General features: G+C 39.9%; 1 protein-coding gene across 1 annotated transcript; it reads right to left on the reverse strand.

Moving 5' to 3' along the window:
• Window positions 1-19: 19 nt before the first annotated feature.
• slc6a7 (solute carrier family 6 member 7) lies at window positions 20-14,350 on the reverse strand. Its single transcript, XM_034684352.1, has 14 exons — window positions 14,003-14,350; window positions 11,291-11,528; window positions 10,677-10,808; window positions 9,786-9,993; window positions 7,087-7,225; window positions 6,832-6,966; window positions 5,137-5,240; window positions 4,926-5,050; window positions 4,595-4,707; window positions 4,366-4,503; window positions 4,164-4,263; window positions 3,782-3,900; window positions 1,627-1,800; window positions 20-1,486 (listed from the first exon to the last, which is right to left on the reverse strand). Exons 1-14 carry the CDS (start codon window positions 14,054-14,056, stop codon window positions 1,316-1,318), a joined length of 1,950 nt encoding a protein of 649 aa, XP_034540243.1. The 5' UTR covers window positions 14,057-14,350; the 3' UTR covers window positions 20-1,315.
• Between the last annotated feature and the right edge of the window lie 2,462 nt (window positions 14,351-16,812).

Consider the following 16,812-nt stretch of genomic DNA (forward strand, 5'->3'; position numbering starts at 1 on the left):
TAATGAATGCTCACAAAAAGACATGAAAAAACAAAAATATTTAATATATTACGCACATAACGCACAGACACGACAGGGCAACAAGGTGTACAAAGGCAAAAATAGTAAATATTAGAGGACTTTCTTGACAAGGCAAATAATCCTAAAACAAAGGAAAATGGAATGTTCAAAGCAGAATGCTTTAAAGAAAAAATACAGTGACCCAGTGGTTTATCTAGCACATAGTGCAGTAAAAATACAGAGATTTTTACAGTCCCATTACATTTCTTAATTAAGTGCTAATACAACTTTGTCAATCAAATTTCAACATTCACATTTAAGAAGGGGCTCAGAAAGTTGTGAGAAATGTTGGCAAGATTTATACCATGACAATAACCATGTCCCTGGTTGGATAATACATATAGCAGATGAGTACCTCCAAATATTAAACATTAAACCAATGATTTCCGGTTCCTTTGGGAGGGTTTTGTGTTTAGAAAAGTAAAGGAGGATATTCCAAGAGGACTGTCAAAATCAAGTAACAGTAAACATAAACCTAAAACCAGCGTATCTATTGTTTCTTGTTGTTTTTTCCCCTAAAACAACAAAGGATAGTTTGAAACTTGAAGTTAATTTTAAAATCCCATCTAAAATACACTTGAACTGTATACTGCAGCTGTTAAGATGACAATGTCTCGTAAGCACAAACCTTGCTACACTTTATCCATTCTAGGAAATCATTCAAACAAGATATCTGATTTCAGAGGAACATGTGAAGAATATTTGGCATGTTTTTTTAAATCAATATATTAGCTCAGGCGATTTGAGCAATAAGTTGTTAAAAAATGGTGTCATCCCCATTATTTTTCTGTCAGGCTGAAGACTTGAGGTCACCTCTCCAGGTCTATCAGAGGTGGTTGGATGTAGCAGTGAGAAATCAACACACGTTTTTGTCCCCCCTAGTATATGATTAATGAAATCTGGTGCCTCAGCTGATGTTGGCCTCTGTCAGCGGAGGTTCATGATGCTTTGTTAAAATAATAAATAAGATCAGTAGATAAACGGCAAGATCATCATCATTCCAGAGTCGTGGTAGACTCCTACTGTAGGAGCTTTACCGTTAAGCTCTACATAATGTAAAATAAAAAGCTTAAAAAAAACAAATCAAACAGACACAATATAAATAAAGCGATGAATCCACACTGCGCTGCAGGACAAAGTCTGTTCACACACATCACCAGAGCCTTGCTGGGGCGAATACATAGTAATAAATCCTTCTGTTCCTTGAAGATGTAGTATTCTCATCATTGTGCGTTTGTCACTGTTCTCTGTGCTGTCACGCCTCGCTTCCCATCTCCCACCTCATTGCAGTAAAGTCCATGTCTGTTAGCGTGACCGTGAACGGAGCCTCCACCCTCTCGGGCTCCACGCGCTCCTCCACTCTTGCTGCGCTGTTCAGGTTGTTCACCCGCCAAGAATTCAGAGGTCGAATTGATTTCCGGAAACGCTGAAAATAAGATTGAGACGGTCATACTGTTGTACCCACACCAGTTCAATAAGCACCAATCAGTTTTGAGCTGTACTGTTAGTGGGGCTGAGGTGTAACCAGACCTCACAGTAACAGAATGACCAAACAGCAACACTCACGTCTTTCAGTGTTCCGGTTTCTTTGCTGATGGCCACGATGGCCCAGATGAGGATCTGCAGACAGCAGGTCGCTCCTATGCACACGCCCAGTGCTTTACCCCACCGTGGATACACATAGGCCCCGTAGTGGAGTGATGTGTTGTACATCTCAATGAAGATGTAGGTCAGGATGAACTACAGCCGAGAGGGGAGAGGTGCAGAATGAGCGGAAGGACAAAAAACAAAGCCATAGAGGTAACAGAGGAGACGGTCAGCAGAGAAATGCTTACAGGGGGAACTCAGATTGAATGTCAGTTTCTCCTTATCAATTATTAATCACAGTGGTTGAGTAGATTTCAGTACTCAAAGTTGTGATGTTAGTTCAGTTCTCTGGAAGGAACTTTAATAACAATTGGTAACAGTATTCATACTTTTGTATTCCTTAGTTCTGTCATTTAATATGATGGTGAGACCTCAGTATCTCAGCCCTCATCAAATTACCTTTTGACTGAAAGGGGAATCATGCTTTGTAATGACAGGCGGCATCAAATTGCTCTTTCTATATAAATCAGCCTACGTGGTGATTCTGCTTCAGGTGACAAGAGCAGCACAGGAAGGGAGTGACGTAACACGGATTGTGTAACGGATACAAATGAACATCACTGTGAAGACATATCAGCTTTAGCTCAACACAAGCAGATCAGTGTATAGGTACTTGAAGTTCTAGGTGTTATGCTTCTTACTGCATGACTCCTAAATTAATCTAACTGTTAAAAACTAAAGTAAAAATAAATAAAAATAAACACACCTGTATATCTGTTGCTCAGTCTATATGTTGCCTCATTTGAATTGCATGCAGCTAGTTCAATGATTGATAGTCACTGCCTGATGCAAATGTGTACAGCACTTTTAAATGTTGTCCTGTTGTGTCTGCTTGTGTATTCTTTAACATTTCCTTATTGCTGCTCCCTGATTGTCTTGCTCCATGTATTTTATGTCCATGACCACTTTCTCAAAAAGACTGTCATATAATGTCCTTATGTAGCTTTCAGTCATTTTGAATCATATGGTGCTATTTGTACTTTTCTTTTCTTCTCTTTTTTGTTTGTGTTTTGGTTTCTCCTCTCCCTTCTTATTTTGATCTTATTTTACTCTATTTTATCTTTGTTTAATCTTGATCTTTTTAGGGAGCCTTTTTAACATCTGGCAAGGGACTACGGATGTTATCTAGCCTTTTGGCAAATTCCAGCATATTTACAGAAGTGTTAATTAATATGCACAGTCCTTTAAAATAATAAATAAATAATACCATTACCATTACCATTACCATTTCCTATCCTGTTTTAGTCTTTCATTATCTTACCTGTTTCTATTATTTTTCTATTTTCTGTCTGTTCTTTTGTGAAGCACTTTGGGCTGCATTCTTTTATGCATTTTATTTATTTATTTAACCTTTATTTAACCAGATGAGTCCCATTGAGATCAAGACCTCATTTACAAGGGCGACCCGGCCAAGAGGACAGCGGCACACGTCAAAATAAATAGCACTCCTCAACAGCATGGAGCATATGTACAGATGGTATGTAGAGCCAAAGACGTCAAGTGAGATAAGATCTGACAATTTCAAGTCCTTCTCGAGCATATTCCGAGCAGTAGGAGCAGCAAAACTAAATGCTCTCTTACCAAACTCTGTCCGAACACGGGGAACACACATTTGTAAAGTGTCGCAGGAGCACAAGGCATAGTGGCTTTTTGATCTTTGTAGATACACACACAAATACATTGGGACCAAGCCAAGAAGACATTTATATGAAATAGTGCTATATAAATAAAGTTGAGATACTCAACACTTTCATTGTGGTCAACAATTGTACACTCTTCTACATTTTTATGCAATTAATATTACCAGGCATGAAAAGTGATTACTTTTTACATAAAAAGATAGGACACACCACTTAGCTACAATGAATCCTTAAATTTAAGGATGCATGAATTTAAAGGTTGCAAACCTTTAAACTTGAGTGCATTTTGATCTCATCTAAAGATATCAAATAACACTATAAGCAAACAAAGCACCTGTCATACTAATTATGGACAACCAATGCTGGTTGACTCAACTTAACCTGCATCTCACTAACAACAAATATTTATATCAACATCATGTGTGTGAACTCACCAGCAGCAGAAACGGAGTGATGACTACCCAGCATGCTTTGAAGTAAAGCAGCACCTTGCTGCACCAGGGAGGGCAGTGGCAGATCATATCAATGATGTCCTGACAGAACTGGTTCACTCCTGAGAGTAATGCACAAGAGGAGATTGATATTAGAAAACTAGGAACCAACATGAAATCATGAAGATAGCATAGACAGTATGGTAAAAAGAAGAAGCAAAAACAACAAAAACTGTTTTAGTTTAGAGGGTTGTGTAGCCGTCACAGTAAGTCAAGCTTGTCTACTTTTCAAACTTATCCAAACATCACATGTTCTGTATGACTGGAGGGCTGAGGAAGTGTTAGAGGAGTTCAATGTTTAGGTTAGGGGTATGAGATGGTTCACCATAAAAGAAGGAGATGCCAATGCACATGAAGAGGGTGATGATGATGAGGCCGAAACTAGTGCTGAAGGAGTCAATGAGGGTGAACCAGTAAATCCCACCCTATGAACACACACAGGATGAGGGAATGTGAGAATGATCACAGAGAAAGAGATGCATTTGGTGTTAATCAACTACTGCAGCGCATTAAAAACACACACTCACATCAGTCACCAACAGGAGACCCATCAGGTAGAAACAGAAACACAGAGCACCCAGGAACAACGACTTGTGCAGCGTGTTCACTCTGAGCTGTGGAAACTCGTCCATCACGGCTGTAGTGATCCCCTCCATGTTGCCAAACTGTGAAGCAGCACAACAGAACATATGAAACATACTGACTTGTACATCGTTTTAAATTCTGATCATGCATTGGTGTGGTGTGTGGCTTTACCAGTGTGTCAATCCCCAGCATGAAGAGCATGAGGAAGAACATGATGGACCAGAACACAGAGCCAGGCAGCAGAGCAAGGGCTTCTGGGTAAGCAACAAAGGCCAGCCCAGGACCTGAAGAGAAAAAACAAAGTTCAGAAAAGCAAAATGAAAATAACATTTAAATTCTTAGAGAATTGAAATCTCAAAATTGATACAGATGTTAAAAGAATCAGGTGCTAATAAGTCTTTCGTGAAAATATGTCTCAGAACTAAGGACATTAAAATGCTTGAATAAGAAAGTTTGAGTGTCTAGATTAAAGAATAAAGAATTCACTGCTGAGCAAAATAACCTGTATCAGCCACCTCTCCCACAGGCACCCCCTTCTTCCATGCCATGTGACCCAGGATTGAGAAAATAGCAAATCCAGCAAAGAAGCTGGTGCTGCAGTTTCCTGTGGTGATAATCAAAGTGTCCCTGAAACCAAAAGAAACAGGATCAGACGACTAAATCCATTACAGCTGCAACAGCAGAGTTTATCAGACAGCAGAAACCCGACCCACCTGATGACGTTATTGTCAAACTTATTGTATGAGGCCATAGAGAGCAGACCGCCAACTCCTATACCTAAAGAGTAGAAGATCTGTGAGGCTGCATCGTTCCAAACCTGCAACATATCAGAAATATGCTTAAAACAATTAATTATCAATGTTTCACTGACATGGTTAGAAAAATAATAAAACTAAGGAAGTTGCTGTGAATTCTGGGTATTTATCCTTGAGAATGTATCATTAAGTAGAGTTAAAATAGACGAATAGATGAATGTTTCTTAAAAGCTAAAAGATCAACTGCTATTGAATAGAAAACAAAAATAAATCCTAATATAGGGAGAAGCTCAGAGCCAATCAGCTATCAGCTGACGCCATCATTTCCTCAGGGAGATGGGAGTGATGGCAAACTTTGCAGGGCTGTCAGTGTAAACAATGATTAGAGATAAATTACTTCCAGACAAGACTTCCACGTGTTGTTTTTCTTTACAGACTGACTAGCTGCTTCAGAAGCAAGAATGGATGTAGAGGTGAAGAACATCATCTTAAAGGGGATTAATAGCTGCACTCGTATGCCAATACATTTTTAAGAATATGAATTCAAGCTAAATCATCATTACATTACAGCAAATGGCTTCCAGGATTGCATTGCTGTGGATATGGTTCCACCACACAGACTGTAACCCGCGTACAGCAAATACCTGCTGAAACACTAGTCGATGGTGCAACTTGTACCAAAAATGGAGGCCAGAATAATTACAGAACCAAAATCTGCAGCCTGTTGCACCAGCTGTGCGCAAGTTCAAACGTAGCCTAGTTTGAATGCAATTTCTCATTTAGGGTGGAGTTTACTCTCTACTAACGTTTTGTGCGTTGCACCAGCTGAGATAGTTCCAACTTACGCCTAAGTTACGACTTAATTCTTACACTTAGCTCCTATTTGGTATAAAGTCCTCCATAGAGTACCGGCTGCCATGGTGCGTTGTTTTGAAAGGTGGGATGATTTGGAGGATGAGGAGATACAGAGGGTTCTCCCAGCTAGTACGTCGGCAACGCGATATCTGCGAGAGATTACATCCTTTGGAAAAATATGATGACCAAGATTTGCACTCTGGAATATTAGCGTTTGTTGTAGTTGATAATTTTACCACTTGATGTCACTGTTATTATGCACACCGTAGATTAAGGCTGTAGGCTATAGTTATCACCTTACTTTAGTTTGTTTCAGCTGTTGGTCAGTTTCGAGAAGATTAAGCACGAAAGATAACAATGCATCAAAATTGGTGCTTTCCTCTGATTGGCTGCTAGAAGTGTAAACGTCATACCTGCGACAATGTTTTGGTTAGTTTGGACGTTACGGTCTACTAATTAAGATGAACCTTACGTTTCCATGGTGAAACCAAACAATGACACAACTTAAGTTACAAACTAACTAGTTTCAACGTATGGTTTAGTGAGGACTTTACACCCTAACTTAGGACACAAATTACACACACCTGGTGCAACAGGCTGCAGGTCCTTAGTAATTTAGGACTTATTCATGTTTAGCTTTGGAAAAACTTAGACACATTAGGGGAGGTGGATGAAGACTGAACATACTGCAAGACGAACCATTTTCCAGATTAAAATCCGGGTTTGAAAACAAAAAAAAGCATCCACAGTTACTAACAAGACAGCATCAAAATGTAATTCATCTGCCATCAAGCATACCTGTGCGTTAGCTAATCGGCTCCAGTCTGGTGTGAGGTAGAAAGCAATGCCCTGCATAGATCCTTCCAGTGTCGCACCTCTGATGATCAAAACAATGAGCACAAAGTACGGGAAGGTTGCCGTTACATAAACCACCTAAAGCAAAACACAGCGAGGACATATTGGTGACGTCAACAAAGATATAAAAAGAAAACGCAGGATATTGTGTGTCTGTATAGAGTGGGAGCTAACAATAACAGCAGTGTGTTGACTCACCTTGCCAGAGCTGCGGATGCCCTTCAGCATACACAGGAAGATGACGACCCAGGCGGCCAGCAGGCACAGAGCCAGGGGCCACCGCACAGGGCCCGGGTTGTGGAGACCCTCGCTGTGTACTACACCCAGCACACGCTCACTACAGCACACACAAGTCAGACACAAACATGTCAAAGAGTACAATAATAACCACACCTACTGCCACGCTCATTATGTATGGGGCTGGGCTGAAGTGTTTATTTAACTGTAAGGGCCTTTGTCTGAAGAAAGTGTTTAAATATTGTCCCTTGCAGCTATGTGTCGGTAAAAGTTGAAGTGGATTTGCAACATTTCTGTTTCTATTGGAATATTCCATGAGTGATTCAAGAAAGGTCTCAAACAAAAGACTATTCCATAAAGCCCACATCTATTTACATGTTCTGCGTATAAGTGCAATAGAAAAGTTGCTATATGCCCTCATAATGTATAAAATATGAAATGACTACCAGCAGTCAGAGATTTTAGACATTATCTTACTACTGTAGAAAACAGAAGATACACTTTACTGAACAACACTGGGCGAAATCAAGTGAGATTGGAGTGGAAATTAGTTATTTTGCTTTGTCAATGCATTGACAAGAACTTTACAAGAATTACTACTGCCCAAAATAACTTAATCCATTTTGTATGAAACATTTCTGAGTCTCGTTAACACTAAATTTTATTTCAAAGTTAAGTTCTCTTCTGTCTTCACAAACGTGTCAACTGAAATATGGGATGCACAATATTATCGGCACAATATCAGGTTCAGCCGTTAAAAGCTTAAAAAGTTCATTATCAGTAGCGACAGATATGTAGATGTGGGGGGAAACACCTATAAAAGCTCACTACAACCACTGTCAGTACTACAGAAAAGAGCCATCAGAGTAGTTCACAATGATGATTTCCATGAACACACAAATTCATTGTTCTTCAAATCCAAAATATTGAAAATATCCGACCTTGTAGATTTTGAAACTGCCCAAATTGTGTATAGGGCAAGGAAAAATCTCCTTCCAGGAAAAATTCAAAGATTATTCTTTGAAAGAGAGGGGGGTTATAACTTAAGAGGGAAGTTAAGATTAAAGATGGTGAGTGTTCGGACCACAAGGAGAAGTTTTTGTATTTCAATCTGTGGTGTAAAACTGTGGAACAGTCTCAATATGGAGCTACAGCAATGTCAGAACATAATCCAGTTCAAGAAGAGGTATAAAGAAATGATTTTCATGAGGTACAAGGAGGAAGACAAGTGTTGATAATCACAAGGGGTTTACTTTTGATTGTAGGTGTAAGTATGAAGATTTGACGTGTGGGAGTGCACTAGTATAATACCAGATAATAGTGAATAAAGGGGTAAGATAAGATAAGTTTTAACTTCTTCCTACCCCTTTTCGCACATGTAAAGTAAAATATTTCAGTGCTTGCTAATGGAACTGATTGATTTTGTTTCTTTTGTATAACTATTTCTTCTTTTCTTTGTATGTTTTGTTTTTTTTCTATTTTACTTTTACATGTTCGAAATAAAGACATCAAATCAAATGTGAGTCCGAGAGGTCGATGCGTTAGTTGTGTGCAAGTAATGACAGCTTACACGCGCCAACAAAGAGCTTCAACATGTCGGCTGTGTGGAAGTAGTTTGAAGTGTCATCAACAGACAGTAAAGTAGATATTTGCAATGCTTGTAAAGCACAGGTGTTGGAAGGACGAGCAAAACGGCACACCTTTAAGACCAACAATTTAACTGTGCATCTAAAGAACCGTCATCCTGAACAGCACCAAGAGTTTTGGAATAGTTAAAATTAAAAAGTGTCAGTGCCCACAAAAACATGATTATCAGCAAAACCAAGAAATACAGCAGTCAAAATAAAAAGGGAACAGGTATTATTCATGGTAGAATCAAATTCTCTTATGTTGTGTTTTTGTGTCTGTTTCATAAACAGTCAGAATAAGAGCAAAAGGTCAATCCTAGTACAGGAGAGATGTGTTGTCATGTCGTCAAAGTGAGTTTGAAAATATTGCCGTATTGGGTATCGGCAAAAAAATCCAATATCGTGCATCTCTACATAAAAAGAGTTGCAATGAACAACAATCTCGTAAAGCTTGTGCCTATTAAAGGATCACATTTTAACAAATTAAATTATTGTGCTTGTCATCCAGCAGTGGAAGTTTGAATGGAGGAATAACATGAAGGGAGGGGGCACAGTTCAATAGAGAAGCGACCTCTCTCAGTGCCTCTGAATGCCTGCCGTGACTCAATGAGGCGAGGCTCAGTGATCGGGTCAACAAACAGTCTGACCTACATGCTGTACCCTGCCTCAGTCTGAGGCCTTTAGTTTGTTTGCTGTAAATCAATAAACTCATACTTTTACTCATAGCTGACAAATACTGTTATCAAGGCGTTGTTGCTGAATATGAAAACTTCTTCAAAGACACTGCTCAACCTTTCATGAGAAATGTAAAACCAGAGATCTGATGAGTGAGATGAGGGGCTCAGATTGAAAAGTTTTTACAGTTATGATGCGTAAGAATGTGTGGTTAAAGCTTCATAATATTTCGTATTGGCTGTAGGTGTCATAAAGTTAAGCTCATCAAATCTCTGGAGAAGCTGCAATACCTTCATTTTTTTTATAAACAGAGGTGTAAATTAAGGAGGGTGTATGAATTTCCAAATACACACTTACTTCCAGAAGATTTCAGAGGGACTGAGTCTACTGCTGGAGCCATTGCCAGTGGTGCCATTGCCACATATAGCTGCATTAGCTATAGCATCACAGGACCAGGGGAGGGGGCTCTGAAACGAGCTGCCCAGGTAGAAAAACGTCCATGCTATGATGACGTTGTAGTAGAGACAGACCAGAGTGGACACGCACAGCATCCCAATGCCAATACCTAAAAGAAGAGACACAGTGAAAACACAGTATGAGTATCAGTTACATATACAGGTAGCCGTGAGTCCCATAATGTAGAAAGTGGTGCATCTATTTATGCTCGAAATGAAGGCTTGTAACCATCAACTCCTCATTTCCTTTTGTAATAATCAAAGGTACTTTCACTTCCCAGTGCTCAGTCAGCTTAAAATAAACTTGCTTTATGATAAAACCTGCTTTTCCGGCTCAATTTTGGCTCAGAGATAGTTCCTAGAGGTCTCTTCATCAGAGGTGTACATACAACGATTAAGCCACAGAGCTCTCAGGAATCTTTAGGGTGAACCACATGACGTAAGGTATTGTGGTGGCAAATTGATGTGAATGAGCCAGTTATTTTCCTGGGCTATATAATGCTGAATCACTGGTGACACAGCTATTATGTTGTCAACTTGAGATCCTGCTTACTCAGATCACAACATGTGGTTCGCACTGGATTCCTAAGGTGAACGGAGAATTAACACAGAGCTGTGATCAGATCTGTCTACGCTATTTAAAGCTGTCAGGCTTAATTACAGTCAAGTAACAATCCACTTTGAGTCTGACATATCACCTTAAACGTTTAAAGGCTGTGTGTTTGAATAACAGTATATTATGAAGTGTGTTATTACAGCCTAAGCTTTAAAGCTAAACACAGGTGCACATTACCTTTGAGCAGCGGGCAGCATTTCCACACAGTGATTGGACCAGCTGCTCCATACTGGCCTAAACTCAGCTCCATGAGGAAGAGTGGGACGCCAGTAAAGAAGAGCATTATGAAGTAAGGGATGAGAAACACTCCTGTGAAGAAGAAGGAAAAATACCAGCTTGAGGAGAGGTGACATGTAGCACAATGTGCAGCGAATATGGACGGCTTGTTGAGGCAGGTTAGCTTATAAGCTATGAGTAGGTGGCAGCGTCAAAAGACAGATTTTACTCTGCTTTACTGTAAGTCAGGCTCCAACATGTTGGATTTTAGGTGAAGATGTATACTGGGTTAGAAAGGGAGACCTCAAGTCTGGTGTGTAATCAAGGAAAATGCTGTCTCTACTTATAGGATTAGTTAACCGGGGTGTTTTAGCTCCCAGTGTGGAGAGCTGCTGCCTGCCTAAGTGTGCAGAATAAGCCAACCTGATTAGATGAACAGTGCACACCCAAAGGCAGGGTGAAGAGTGCCTCCAGCCCAAATGGGCGTAACAAATCATCTCAGACGTCCATCCTGGCATGTAAAACATCTGAGACATCAAAGGGAAGTGAACAGGGAAGGCTGTTAGACCTCTCACCTCCTCCATTGCGGTAACAAAGGTATGGGAACCGCCACACGTTCCCCAGTCCCACGCAGTACCCAATACAGGAGAGCAGGAACTCGTACTTCCCGCCCCACTGCTCCCTCGGGATAACCGGGGTGGGAGTGGGTGTAGGACTGGAGGCTCGGGAATCAAACTGGGGCTGTGGTGAAGCCGGAGCTGTGGGGTTGTGTCCATTCTGAGTTACAGTGTGTCCGTTCGATTGGAATGAGTTCTGGAAAAAGGAAACCAAAATAGGAAATGTTAGAAGGGTAATTTTCTTTATGCTTCATTAAAAAGGAAGCCATGTGCATTTTATAGAACAGTGCAAAAATAAAAAGTAGATCATTCAAGAATAATTAAACAGTTATTGTTCACAATCAAGCCAAAACACAAGCTCAGAGAAACTATACATCATCTTTTTTTTAGATGTTCAACATGGTTTCCGTTTTCCCTGTCTGCCTCTGTGGTTAATGTATGAGGTGTACAAAGCACCTTTCTTCCTCTTCCTCTTTGCAGGCCATCTCTACACAACAGAGGAACTATTCTAACAGACCAGGTCACAGTGAGGAAGTTTGATAAGGATAACAGCTTCTGCTTTATAGGCTGTTACTGTCATTGTTATGATGAATAAAGATCAATCACTTATTCCAATGACACAAATAAAGTAATCATAGATTGATTCAACTGATATTTGTTCATGCATACCCAGTTTTACAAGCAGGGTTGCACAAAACAGTGACTGTGATTGAACATCTGAACATATGGCAGGATTGAGGGATCCAGGAAGTTGAGGTAGTACAAAGCGTAGCCGTGCTGACAAGATAACTTAACAGAGGATTAAGGTACATCAATAGCCACATGGAGTAAACCAGTGTGACTGAAAAAGATTCAATGAGCGTCGTTAAGCTTTGAAAACAACAATAGCCTTTTCATTATCATCTTATATAAGATCATTTGTAAATAACAGTATAAGAGGAATGCATCACTATTTTTAAAAGTAAGATAAAAGGAGATTGGACATCTCTGGGCCAGTAGAAATATTGCATGGAATAAAAGGAAACAACAAATCATCTCAACTGAAAGTTTGGGACATGGTAGTGTTATAGTGTTTTTTGACTGCAGGAACTTTACCCCTGAACTACGTGCGTTTCAACCGGAGGAACCAGGGTCTACATTTAGTTCAGGGGTAGATAATCTCCCCCCTGAAAAGTCCCTGTTTGGGAGGTAGTACTTTTCAAAGGTCCTGGGACTTTCGGTTGAATGTAACAGTGTTTGTGGAGTTTACACAGTTGTTGAAACACAGAGGGAGTTCCTGGGAATGCATACTAGTTTAGTTTCTTATGAAGATTTCAAAATATTATTTAATATAATTTTTTTTCTCCATACGTCACTGGCCTGATTTGCACAATCTACCCGGGACTGCAGCTCGCAGTTGAAACGCAGACAACAATGAGGGCACAGGAACCTTTTAGTTCCAGGGAAATTAGTTCTGGGGGCTAAAAGACCCTTTAAAGACCCTTTCACTTTATTTGTATAGCTCATTTGATAAAAAAGTTTAGCAAAGTACTGCACAGTGAGGTAAAATAAGTTAAAACACACAGAACATAAAACGCTGTCAGAAAAATAAAATAGAACAAAATAAAAGAATCCCTGGACTGCATCATTATTATTTTTAATATTATCATTATTTAACCATTATTATTTGAATCATTATTATTTGAATCATTGCTTTAACATATATGTATCTTATTTAATCATTTATTTATCTATTTATTTCTTGTATTCACCTGATCTTGTTAACGCTACCTTATTTTTAACTTTTCTTTCCACTCTTACTTATTTTATTAATTTTACTGTATTGATTTTATTTTATTTTTAAGTGTTTTATTTATAATCCTGTCTTTTATAATATTACCATTGCTATTGTTTTCTATCCTTCTGTTATTTTATGAAGCACTTTGGGCTGCATGTTTTTATGTATGAAAGGTGCTATATAAATAAATTTGAGTTGAGTTGAGAATCATGATAAAACAAATAAAACATTTTAAAAATAAATAATAATAAAAAATAAAAATCAAATAAAAGAACACAGAGACAGAGACCACACAACTCTCATGCTGTAATATTCTGTCAAGATTACTCCCCTGGCTATCAATTGAAGTCATTATTAATGAAGACTTTCTATAGTTTCTGACATTAAAACCCAAAGTAAATCTTACAAATGCAGCTAGTTAAGAACAGTTAATTGTAGAAGTCTGATCTGCATTATAAGCTTCAAAGGCCTAAAGCCACACCTGATCACAACATTCAAATCACAGTGCCCACGTCTTAATGCTGAAAGGTGAATTTCTTCTTATTGGACCAGCAGACTGTATATCCCTGTAACATTCTGTTCTGTGTGACAAAACTTGTGAAAAGTGTGGGCAAACACATCTGTGGAGTACAGGGGGTTCAAGCTTTTATCTCCTATGTCTACAGTGTATCTGTTAGTTCAGCTGAAGCCTCGGAGTCGGGAGGGAGCAATGTAGACGAACAGGTTAGACGGCTTCATCTAAAGACATTTTATCCGATCTACCAGGAGTTTTAAGAAAAGGGGAAATGAATCACTCGTGCAGAAGTCTCGTTTTAGGGTCTAATATGTGTCTCAAACCCACACCGAGTGACATGTTCCCTGCAGAGAGGTTGAATAAGAACCTCGGTGCCTACCTGCTTTGTGTTTGCGGGGCTCCCGAGTGCCGCTTTGCCGCTTTCGTCCTGCATTTCCCCGCGGCACAGGTGGAGCTTCACTAGTTGTCAAACGTCCACATTTTTACTCGAGAAAGGAACCTTGGAAGTTCACCATGTTGCTGTAGTTTCGATGGTGGTTATAGAAGTGTGAACAGCCGTGGTTAGCAGGGAGAGAGGAGGCAGACCGGGCCGGGAGGCGGTGAGGGAGGCTGCCTGGGCGCAAGTGCAGCACACACACACACAGAGAGAGGAAGACACAGAGGACACCTCCCCCTACTCCTCACCTGCTTTGTTTACTGTGACATGAGGGCAGGGTTGACATAAGGATGTTTTGGGAGTGGCGAGTCGTAGGAGACTTACCTGGCCTTAACTACTTGAGGATAATAATATAACCTAATGACCTTTTCTCAGTCAAAATAAGGTCATTATATTGTTAAATTATCGTGGAAATAATATAAAGTCACATGTTCTAACTTAAAACCAAAGTATTATGATGCAGGTAAATAACATACCGACATTAAAGCTGCTGTTGGTAGGAATGGTGTCAAAAAATGTACTTTTTTTTCCTGCTGGGTTTGGAGAAAAGGTCATAATACCCATCGGTACTCATCTATAAGTGGAGTTATTTGAGATTAAGGCGAAATCTCTGTGTTTTCCAATGCCTTTGTATCAAGCAATGTTATTATTCCCCTCCTATCACGGACCAATCAGAGCTACTCCCCAACCCTCTGTCCTGATTGGTCGAGGGTCCGTCCCACTACGTCGTCCTGATTAGCTGGGAAGCCACTACTTCCTCATAGAACCCGCACAACAATCTTTTGTGGGCGGGGTTACGACCATAGACTGTAAATAAAAATGGACAGCGTTGCTCCGCCTCTTCGCGTTGTACAGTTCTGAAGCCAAAAAATCCTGGTCCTGTGCGCAGCCATTGTGCAGCCAAAGCCTGCGAAGCCACTGTAACGAGCTTCGCCCTATTCTAATAACTAACGAAAAAGAAAAACTTTTCAGAAAAAAGAGGCCTTGGACACAAAACAGTCAAATACTAATTACATATCACCACAGCATACGGATGTGAGAAACATTCCTACGACATGTATTTATTTTTTAAAGTTTGACTGCTCCCCCATTCAATGGGGAGACAGATTTTTTTTACCTATACTGCAGCCAGCCATCAGGTGCCAGACACTCTGCTGAAAGCTTCACCTCCAGCCGAGTGAGATTCACCCCTGGTTACGACAGCAAAGAGGAGAGGGGTAGTGTCGACATTCGAAATCTCTCTCAGAACTGATGTTTATATCATGACTACCAACAGCAGCTTTAATACCAAAGTATTATAATGCAAGTAAAGCAACAATGCCGTCATTAAAGCCGCAAGCAGCGATGAACGGGCCCTCGCACAACCACCGCCTGATGTGCACTACCGCCTGATGTTCGCCACCACCTGATGTGCACTTCCACCTGATGTGCACCACCGCCTGATGTGCAGCAGGTGTTGCTTTTCCGCACTTTGTTAGACCTAGGCTGAAACTGTGAGCATACTCATGCAGATATCAGCATAGTGTACATTGCAATACTGCCTGTCACCAGTAGGTGGTGCTGTGTCTTTAATTATGTTCTGAAGGATTCTTCACCATAGATCATTAAAGAAAGAGTTGTGATCACAAGCATTTTAAAAACATGTTCTGAGAGTGAAGACCGCTTGTGTGCGTTAGGTGGCGCTATTCCTTTGACCAACATGTGTATATAGATGAGTTCAGGCTGGGTCCATAATGAAACATGTCAAATTTGGAAGAGATCGGAGATTGTATGTAAATGTCAGTACCATGTATTTCCTGTGGGTGGCGCTATGGCTGGAGTAGATAAATGAGTCCATAGGTGTGTTGAGGGATGGACCCTGATCATGTGTATGTAAATTAAAACAGATTGATCACTGTATGAAGGAGCTATAAGTACTTCCATTCCATACATTACTTTCATGGCGAGACATCAAAGTTTGAGGTGTCGCTACAGACACACCCTTCAATAACAGGTCACAGTCTGATCTGTGATGCCTCATGAAGGTGTGAAGGCCGTTTCTGAGCTCACTTGAAATAAATACACTCAAAAGAAGAAGAAGAAGCAATACACCACAAAGTAAGACATGACTTCCTGTGGCCAGTAGGGGGCGATATAACATACAGGTGAACATTTGCCCATAAAAGCGTTCAGCCTGGGACACTTATCATGCATGAGTGCCCTAGTCCTGATCCAACACTGCATAAAAGTGTTATAAAAGTTTTAAGTTTTAGGCAGATTGCCAAGAAAACCTTGCCCATTGACAGTCTGCCGCCCACAATTTTAAGATTTCATGATTTTTTTGATAACTTTGAATCATCAATGTGTCGTCAGTGAGAAGCACAGGTTCATTACCACAGAAAGGGAGCCAACTGCTGACATGGTAACCAAACAGGACAAGCAACAACACCTGTTAGTCTACATCTTATCTAATTATTGTGTCTCTGATAACTTTACAACTTGTCATCACGGTTGTATTACAGTTTTGAAAATGTTACCAGCACAAATCATATAATGTCAAAATGTATTTCAGCCAGTGGGAGCCCACTAAAAACAAAAATGTATGTTTGTCTAAAATATACATTTTCTACAGAAGAGGATTAGGGCAACTGCAATATTCTTTTAATGATTATTCTGAGATTAAAGTCAAAATTCTGAGATTAAAGTCAGAAATATGAGATAATGGCCAGAATTCTGAGATTATGGTCAGAATTCTGAAATTAAAGCCAGAATTC

Source organism: Notolabrus celidotus, chromosome 5 (assembly GCF_009762535.1).
Source record: "Notolabrus celidotus isolate fNotCel1 chromosome 5, fNotCel1.pri, whole genome shotgun sequence".
Taxonomy (NCBI): Eukaryota; Metazoa; Chordata; class Actinopteri; order Labriformes; family Labridae; genus Notolabrus; species Notolabrus celidotus.

Bases quoted from the DNA above. Each gene is read 5' to 3' on its own strand.
- slc6a7 (XM_034684352.1), bottom strand. From the start codon at position 14,056: ATGCAGGACGAAAGCGGCAAAGCGGCACTCGGGAGCCCCGCAAACACA. The intron at 4,504-4,594 runs GTAAAGCCACAC...GCTGCTTCACAG, and splicing joins TGCTGGGGATTGACACACTG to TTTGGCAACATGGAGGGGAT. The intron at 3,901-4,163 runs GTGAACCATCTC...CATTACTCTCAG, and splicing joins TGGCATCTCCTTCTTTTATG to GAGTGAACCAGTTCTGTCAG.